This window comes from Oratosquilla oratoria, chromosome 18 (genome assembly GCF_046742065.1).
Source record: "Oratosquilla oratoria isolate Oo_2021 chromosome 18, ASM4674206v1, whole genome shotgun sequence".
NCBI lineage: Eukaryota > Metazoa > Arthropoda > Malacostraca > Stomatopoda > Squillidae > Oratosquilla > Oratosquilla oratoria.
In genome coordinates, this window is record NC_134794.1 from 63,059,522 (window position 1) to 63,068,948 (window position 9,427).

A 9,427-nucleotide genomic window follows, 5' to 3' on the forward strand; every position below is an offset into this window, starting at 1 on the left:
CAGTATCGCTGCGCTTCGAGTCGTTACTCCAACTCTCGTGGGCGGGGAGTTGGGTGTGTGTGTGCGTGTAAGGTCATAGCATTACCCATAGATCGGTCATACGAGCTCTGAGCTCTCTTCCGGGAGGGAAATAGCTGAGTCCAACACGTGATCCAAAGACCAAGGTGAAACCAGAAAAAATGCCCTTTCTCGCAGCACAAAATCAGTTGACTACTGTGATTATCACTGCTCCCATAGATGCAACAGGATAGTGGGTAGATTTAGCAATTTCTTATAAAAAGTCATCTGAACGAAGATATACTGACTCACTGAGTATGACCAATATATCTAAATTGCAAATTAATAATTGAATCAACCGTGTAGTTTCATCTAGATAAACAACAGTTGTCAACCGTCCCCCTCATTCTCCTTTTCTGCATGAGGGGACGGAGAGGGGGGTCGTCGATTTTATGAAACGGCCTTGCTGTGGATGTGCTGTGTCTTGCGACACTGCTTCTGACCCAGGGCAGTAGACAGGATGCAGGGATGACCCGTCATCCAGAAGGTGCCAAGATAGGAGGGAGGAAGGAGGGTGGAGGGGAGTGGAATATATGGGAAATTAAATGGGTGTGAGTGTTTTCTATGCCTTTTTCTTTTTGGCTACCCCCCGTGTAAGGGAGAAAAAGCCTATGGTATATGTATGTATGTATGTATGTATGTCAACCGAGGTCCCTTTGGGGGAGAGGGAAGCAACTCATTTCTTATAGCCATAACATCAATGCAAAAAATATTTAGTCACCAAGTCTGGAAACAGTTGCCCCAGAAATTATAGACATATCTAGATCCTGGTCGACTACTCAAAAGCCGAAACCGATCAAATACATTTCTCGGCATCCCACAGACTTGTCCTGTACAGCAAATAGTGACTGGCCGGAAGCCTGACTGACTCTTTTTCACATGCCAAAATCATTGGGCTTACCTTCTTCAGTGACGTTGACAGACTCCCATACATCCTCGTCCTTCTTCATGTATTGCACCACGTAACCTTTCACTGGCTGTGTCCCTATACGTCGCTCACGTCTCTCGAAGTCGAAAGACACGAAGGCGGATGACGGAGATGAAATATCCACTTGTGGTGGTTTTGTCAGATGAGGTAAGTTTACAGGAAGATTTTTGCCTGTAAGAGCACAAGAATAAAGATGGGGTCGTGTTGATAAAGATAATGTAGATGATGAAAACTGTGTAATTCATCTCGTGTAAAACACAGAGGGCAATCTTGAACAGAGGGGATGGTCAGTTATCTTACAAAGCAAGATCTTCCTGCGGGAACTACTTACTGTCACATGCCACTTCATCAACACACCCATCAAGGCAGCGGCCATTTTTGGCGTTACATTTTTCATCTACACAATAACCGCAGGTGAAGGAGCAACCAGGACCATAGTGGCCGCGAGGACATTCTGCAGAAAAGGATATTGAGGAGAAACGTAAGTCAGCAACGGTTATTCCCCAGGATCGAGCAAATTTAGAGTGAAAAGAACTGATAAAGGATCTTGCGACTAATTAAGAACAGTATATGATATCGTGAAAGGTAAAGCCTTTACATTTTAGAATTTGAGTATGTTGAAATTGAAAATGTCTTAAAGATTTTACCACAAGATGGTGATTCCATTTTCACTTCTAAAAATAAAGTTGTGGTTATGTAAACTATTGTGGAGCATAAAATTAGTGCATCGAGACTTCTGTGGAAATATATCAAACATAAAACTTACCGGGACGACAGGATAAGGTATTGCCTTACAAAAAGCCGCACGATGTTTCAGAAGATACCCACGGTAACCGAAAATGATCAGTGACCTTCACAAGGGCGAAAAGTAACAAATCTTTCTTCGTCTTCACGACGATTTTGTCCGCTTACGCGAAGGAAAGACTCCACGTCTTGACGGGCAAATATCGTGTCCACGGACAGTCAAGGGATCTTCGCTCACGTGGAAGTTTTCTAACAAACAAGATTACTCGACCACTCAAGTGAGGGTCTTCCCCCTCTGCCGCCAAACTGACTAACCTTCATCACAGTGTGGTCCTTTGTAACCGGCCACGCAGGAACACCCATAAGGGTAGGGTAAGCAGACGGTAAGACCCTTGCAGGTGCTGTCTTCCAACGGCGAGGGCTCCTGGCCCCGGAAGTAGGGGATACAGCTTTGCTGACACTCGGGCCCAAAGAAGTCTTGGGGACATGCTGCCGGACAAAGAATAGAAAAAAAGGATGGTGTTAGAAAGTAGGAGGTGCAGTTTTACTCACGCGTAGGACCAATAATGCCTCGGGAAGACACACTGCCGGACAAAGTAGAGAAGGCAAGAGTGACTTTGTTATCAAAAAAGAGGCCAAGCCCGAATGTGTAAGGTCTATGCACTTGCATGGAGGCAGGGTTTATAAGTGATATAACACTCCCCTGTCTGGTTGGAGCGGAAATGTAGAACGCCTGAGGGCTACTTGATATCATATAAACTCAAGAGGGAGATATTTTCATCAAATGTGACGAACAGGCTTTGGAAATGAAAGCAAGAGTCTTTCATTTGGCCGCCTGGCCTTCACCGTGTGAAAATGAAAGGAAGGAAGGAAGATAGGAAGGAAGAAAGGGCACAAATCCATCAATGTTTTCTCTATTTGACAAGCTGTCCACTGACCTCGGGAGCAGTCCAACCCAGAAAAACCGGGAGGGCAAATACAATTTCCTGTTAACGGATGACACTGCCCTCCATTCCGGCAGTCTGGACACCAACGATTGCATGACGGACCCCAGCGCTGATCGGCGCAGTCTGCAACGACAACCAGACATTGAGGTTAGGGAAAAGTAATGGCAGAAAGGGTGAACTTAGACAAGAAGTGTATTAAAAGATAGGAAATAAATATATCTTCATTTTCCTCTGTATACTGGAGATGCATGCAATCCTCCAGTCAACTGGAAGACTTCCTTCCCTTAGGTATAAATTAAACAATTATATTAGCCATTTTAATACAACTACTCCTCCCTTCACCAGACACTCCACATGACAACCTTCTAAATCATGTGCTATACCAACTTTCATCTCATTCTGTGTGTTTACCGCCATTTCTTTCCCTTTGGTCTTGTACTTCTCCTCTCTCATTACTAATTAATTAATCACTTCATCAATTAATTTATTACATAAACAGCAGAGTATAAGTAAACAATTAAATAAGTTCATAAGTAAATCAATTATGTGCTTCCAAAAGAAGAAAAATAAGATGAAGAAAATGAAGAACATAAAGAAAATGAAGAAGATGAGTAAAGATGAAGAAGATGAAGATGAAGAAGATGAAGAAGATGAAGAAGATGAAGAAGATGAAGAAGATAAAGAAGATGAAGAAGATGAAGAAGATGAAAAAGGTGACGAAGATGAAGAAGGTGACGAAGATGAAGAAGGTGACGAAGATGAAGAAGGTGACGAAGATGAAGAAGGTGACGAAGATGAAGAAGGTGACGAAGATGAAGAAGATGAAGATGGAGAAGATGAAGAAGATAAAGAAGATGGAGAAGATGGAGAAGATGAAGAAGATGAAGAAGATGAAGAAGATGAAGGAGATGAAGAAGATGAAGAAGATGAAGATGATGAAGGAGATGAAGACGGATAACAAAGAAGATGTAGTGGGAGATGAGGAGCACTACCACACCTCTGACTATGAGTTGGAAATAGGCGCCCAGCATTTCCGTGTTCCTTTTAGTTTTCAGGCTCCAAGGTTTGTCTGCCTTGCCGTTGCCCATGATGTAGATGCCCGCCTGCGCTTTCGTCACCGGGGACAATACAAATTCCATCGGCACATCGGCGAAGGACTCCTCCGTGTATTTCCACCCGTCCGGAAGACGACGCTGGAATACATTTTCCGGGAGCTCCGACCCGAACTTCTGGAGAGATATGGTGAGGTTTTCACCCACACTTGTCGTGACACTCGGCGTTGGAGACACGTACCAAGCTGTGGGGGACATCGAGGAGTGTCTATATTAAAATCCTGTAGTCAACAAACTTGTGAAACAGTGAAGGATGCGCATGCGTACTAGTAAGGCAAGGAAAGAAAGCGCACTCCAACGCACACACGAAGCATGGGAACCTAATATCCTCAATTCCCTTGGTGCAAGCATACTTCTGCAGAATTTTGAGTAAACCTACCAGTGCATCAGGTTTTGGTGCATGCCTAAGTGGTTAACACTATAGCTACTGGAAGGGATAAAGGTTTCATAATGAACACTGTCTGAAATAAATAAAGTTTGTCTAGTTAATACACGCACGCGCGCACACACACACACACACACACACACACACACACACACACACACACACACACACACACACACACACACACACACACACACACACACACACACACACACACACACACACACACACACACACACATATATATATATATATATATATATATATATATATATATATATATATATATAAAGATATATATATATAAATATATATATATATATATATACAGTGACTAACAAGCAAAATACCATGAGGGTTATTAATGGCACCAGCAACGTCGTCGTAGTAAAAGAGTTATGTATATAGTCAGACTCATAATATTATCCAATCAGCTTGTTCTGGACCTTCCGGTAGTCTGATTGATCGGAATGTTAGTCTCCTTCCCGTCATTAGCTGCATACACGGTCAACTAGTCTGGCGTTCACTGGAGGCTGAGTTTGCATCACCCTACTCCGAAAGAAAGAAAGCGTTGGACACTCTCAGCTCTTCAGTCAGCACCATAGGGTACGCGTACCAATGGAGACGCACTTGCCCTATGCAAACACATTTGACACAAAAAACAACAACTTCTACCTGCCGATGGTGAATAGATAGGAGCATAGTTATAGGCTCAAAAAATCACTTAACTATCCCCTCATAATGTGACATAGTCTTACCTTCCTAATCCAAATAGGTACGTGACTGCAGGAGATGAAAAGATTCTTTCAAAAACAGTACTTTTTTATTTCATCTCCTGCAGTCACGTACCTATTTGGATTAGGAAGGTAAGACTATGTCACATTATGAGAGGATAGTTAAGTGATTTTTTGAGCCTATAATTATGCTCTTATCTAATCACCATCGGCAGGTAGAGTTTTTTTTTGTGTCAAATGTGTCTGCATAGGGCAAGTGCGTCTCAATTGGTACGCGTACCCTACGTCACTGCAAGGGAGTCCTTACCATCCCTGAAGGTAAGGGTGGCGTGTGAGTCATCATCAAATGCCTCCCCCTGGCAGACGAAGGCGTGCGCGTTATCTGCTCGATTCCTCTGCAGTTGTTTCACACCCATTTCTGTAAATAAGGAAGTTAATTAATAATAAAAAAACGGATAATCCAATAAACAAACAAATAAATAAAATTACTTTACTATATATCTGTACAATAGATGAATGAAAAAAAAAAAGATCAATCAATAAAATAAACATTATATCCCTCCCCAGACACCCCCTCTATCCACACACACATACACACACATACATGATATAAATACACACACACACGTTCACACACAGACAGACAAACACAGACACGCACACACATAGGATTACCCATAGATCGGTTATATATGAGCTGTCACGTGGGTCACGTGACGAGACTTGGAAGGCTGTCGGCGCGACGCCTCATCATCCACTGATCACGTGATTTTGGCCGAAACGAGGCTTGGTGGTGGTAGTGACCCAGCACACCTGACCCGGTCGAAGGTGGCGTGAGGTCATCTTGGGTTCAGTGTTGCCAACTGTCCCTACGAGGTATCTGCTGTGCGCATGCGCACAGCCATACCCACCCACTCTCCTCACCCTCCCGGATGTATAAGAGGGCACCAGGACGGTGTAGCACACACACCTTACGGCCGCCTGCCGTTGAGGGCGGACCCCCCCCCCCCTCCCCTCCCAGTTCCACGGAGGGAGGGCTCGGGACAGAAGTACACACACCTTACGGCCGCCTGCCGTTGAAGGCGGACCCCCCCCCCCTCCCCTCCCAGTTCCACGGAGGGAGGGCGCCGGGACAAAAGGAGTCCACGAGGGACCAGGAGACACGCTACTACGCCCGCCTGCCGTTGAGGCCGGACCCCCCCTCCCCTCCCAGTTCCACGGAGGGAGGGCCCGGGACAGTAGAGACCACGAGGAGCAGGACACAAGAAGGAGACCAAGGAGGAGACGTACGCCCGTCCACACCAGGACATCAATGGGGATTCGTCTGGAAGGAGACTACGCAGAACGAGGAGTGGTGTAGTATATTTTTAATTGTAGTCTTGTAGACATCACGCTGGTGGTTATTATTTATATATGTGTTGGTTCCAGTTAGGATAGTGCTGTGTGTGATCTAATAAAAACACGTGTTATTGTTACCTTGGTGTTTCTTTTCTCTCACGCCCAATTCTCAATAATACCGAGTATATACGAAAGCTGTATTTGACATTGGCGCGTCGAACAGGGACTCGGTTGAGAAAGAGAGATAGAAACACAAGGTGCTGGTCCACAGCAATTGGATCCAACCCGAGCAGTCAGTTTCAGCTAGTGAGAGCTAGAGTGAGCAGTTTAGCACGGTAGGGTTAATTTACCCTCGTTCGTGTTCCGCGAGCCGAGAAAGGAATTCCGGCCGTGGATCAGGTTAGCGGAACCAGAGAAGTTCCAGATAGGAGTGTTTGTTCCAGTGCTTCAGTAGAGAGGGTGACTAGGTTTTAGCTAGAGAGAAGTTAGGAGTGTGCCTAGTTTTTCAGCTAGCGTGAGCTGTAGGAATGTGTGTAGAACAAATACTGCTGTATCTTTTTGTCCCCAGATCCGGAGGAAGGAGACATCGTTTTTTTTTTTACACAGTCACGTCTACATACACACACACACGCACAGACATTCGACACTTATATGTCATGCCATATTGGTCACATTAGCCACAGCTTCTCGATCTTCCATCGGAGTTTTCCCTCAAGGAAAAAGAAAGATCCTGAGGTTTTTCGCTCATCCGGAAGATCGAGGTAGCAAGGCTAATAGGCACATTTACAACTCGCGACCCGCGTCGCGAGTTGTCCCCATCATCGGAGAACTGTCACGTGGGTCACGTGACGAGACTTGGAAGGCTGTCGGCGCGACGCCTCATCATCCACTGATCACGTGATTTTGGCCGAAACGAGGCTTGGTGGTGGTAGTGACCCAGCACACCTGACCCGGTCGAAGGTGGCGTGAGGTCATCTTGGGTTCAGTGTTGCCAACTGTCCCTACGAGGTATCTGCTGTGCGCATGCGCACAGCCATACCCACCCACTCTCCTCACCCTCCCGGATGTATAAGAGGGCACCAGGACGGTGTAGCACACACACCTTACGGCCGCCTGCCGTTGAGGGCGGACCCCCCCCCCCTCCCCTCCCAGTTCCACGGAGGGAGGGCGCCGGGACAAAAGGAGTCCACGAGGGACCAGGAGACACGCTACTACGGCCGTCTGCCGTTGAGGGCGGACCCCCCCCTCCCCTCCCAGTTCCACGGAGGGAGGGCCCGGGACAGTAGGAGACCACGAGGAGCAGGACACAAGAAGGAGACCAAGGAGGAGACGTACGCCCGTCCACGTTAGGACATCAATGGGGATTCGTCTGGAGGGAGACTACGCAGAGCGAGGAGTGGTGTAGTATATATTTAATTGTAGTCTTGTAGACATCACGCTGGTGATTATTATTTATATATGTGTTGGTTCCAGTTAGGATAGTGCTCTGTGTGTGATCTAATAAAAACACGTGTTAGTGTTACCTTGGTGTTTCTTTTCTCTCACGCCCAATTCTCAATAATACCGAGTATATACGAAATTTGTATTTGACATGAGCTCTGAGCTCTCTTGCGGGAGGGAAATAGCTGTCGATCACGAGTCCAATATGTGATCCAAGGCCATGGTGAATCACACTTATACAAAAAATTATGGATTAAAACATAAATGAACGACGAGGAAAAAGATAAAAGACAGTAAGAAGTGAAACTAAAGAAAAAAAACAGAAAAGAACGGGGATCATAAAGAACGAGTTCTATTGGAGAGACTAAGAAAATTGTATAAAAAAAAAAGAAGAAACGAAAGGAACAGAGAAAGAGATAGAGAAGGAAAAAAGTTAAAGGTGACTTATACTAACATAGACGGTCTGATCTCAGGATTAAACGAACCAAATGATTATCTGTCAGAAGAAAAAACAAATATAATGGGAATTGTGAAGACGAAATTAAGGGGTGCACTACCACCAAATAGCGTTGAACAATAATTACATAATCACTGGATGAAAATAGAAAGGAAAAACAGGGTGGAGTCATGTTTTTGACTAAGAAAAACTTCAATGTGACGAAGGTTACAGAGGAAGACAATAATGTTGAAATGATGATGACAAAAGTTGAAAATAGTAACATGAAAAGTAGAAAGTTTGTGGTGATTTATGTGCCCCCCCCAAAAAAAAAAGGGTTCTTGGAGAGCGACTGGTCTAAAATGTTAGAAGACACAAGGCATTCATTAAATGAGACACTGAAGGACGGAGGAAACGTAGTACTTATGGGTGATTTTAACTGTAAAGAAATATGTTGGGAAGAGATGATAGTGAAAGGTGGATAGGACCTTTGGGGAAATATATTACTTAACATGACTATAGAATATACAATGACACAATAGGTAAAAGAAAATACCAGATATAGAAATAATGAAGAATCGTCGAGACTCGATCTAATATTTACATCAGAGCCTGAATATGTGGATAAAATTGAATACAACACAGCAGTTGGGAAAAGTGACCACATACTACTTCTTTCAAAAAGCGAATTGGGAAAAATTCTACAACAGAGAGACACAAGTGGAAGAGAAATTGATAATTTTGAAAGAAATGTACAACGAAGGAGTGGATAAATATGTACGAAGACAAAAACAAGAAAAGGTGTGTATTAAGTTCTGGTATAACAGAAGGTGCGGTGAGGCAAAAGATAGAAGAGATAAAGCTTGGAAAATATGGAGAAAAAAAACTGGAAAGTGTCAAATACATATCAATCTAAGGAATGAATATGTAAAAGTATGTAGGGAGGAAAACAGAAACTATGATAAAGACATAATAGGAACATTAAAGGACCAACCAAAATTATTCTATAGATATGTGAACAGTAAACTAAAAAACAAACAGGAAATAGTAAAGTTACGCAAAGGGGACATAGAATACACTGAAGATATAGAAATGACTGAAGTCATGAACAAACACTTCGATTCTGTGTTCACTATAGAAAATATACAGCATGGGGATGAAAGAAGCGAAGTGAGATGCCCGCCCATGACTGAAATAATTGTAACAAGAGAAGAAATAATGGACCAAATAACAAAATTTGGTGTCAGGAAATCGCACGGCACGGATGGAATTCCAAACTGGATACTAATAGAATGTATAGATGAAC

At 43.9% G+C, this 9,427-nt stretch overlaps 1 protein-coding gene across 2 annotated transcripts in view; it reads right to left on the reverse strand.

The window, feature by feature from the left end:
• LOC143035328 (uncharacterized) overlaps positions 1 to 9,427 on the reverse strand; it is a 70,931-nt gene that overhangs the window by 30,624 nt on the left and 30,880 nt on the right. For both annotated transcript variants that reach the window (XM_076202272.1, XM_076202271.1), the window contains exons 8-13: positions 5,215 to 5,325; positions 3,674 to 3,973; positions 2,668 to 2,799; positions 2,045 to 2,218; positions 1,317 to 1,439; positions 959 to 1,156 (exon numbers count right to left, since the gene is read on the reverse strand). In XM_076202272.1, the coding sequence (XP_076058387.1) occupies positions 959 to 1,156; positions 1,317 to 1,439; positions 2,045 to 2,218; positions 2,668 to 2,799; positions 3,674 to 3,973; positions 5,215 to 5,325 (1,038 nt within the window). The remainder of the gene's footprint in view (positions 1 to 958; positions 1,157 to 1,316; positions 1,440 to 2,044; positions 2,219 to 2,667; positions 2,800 to 3,673; positions 3,974 to 5,214; positions 5,326 to 9,427) is intronic.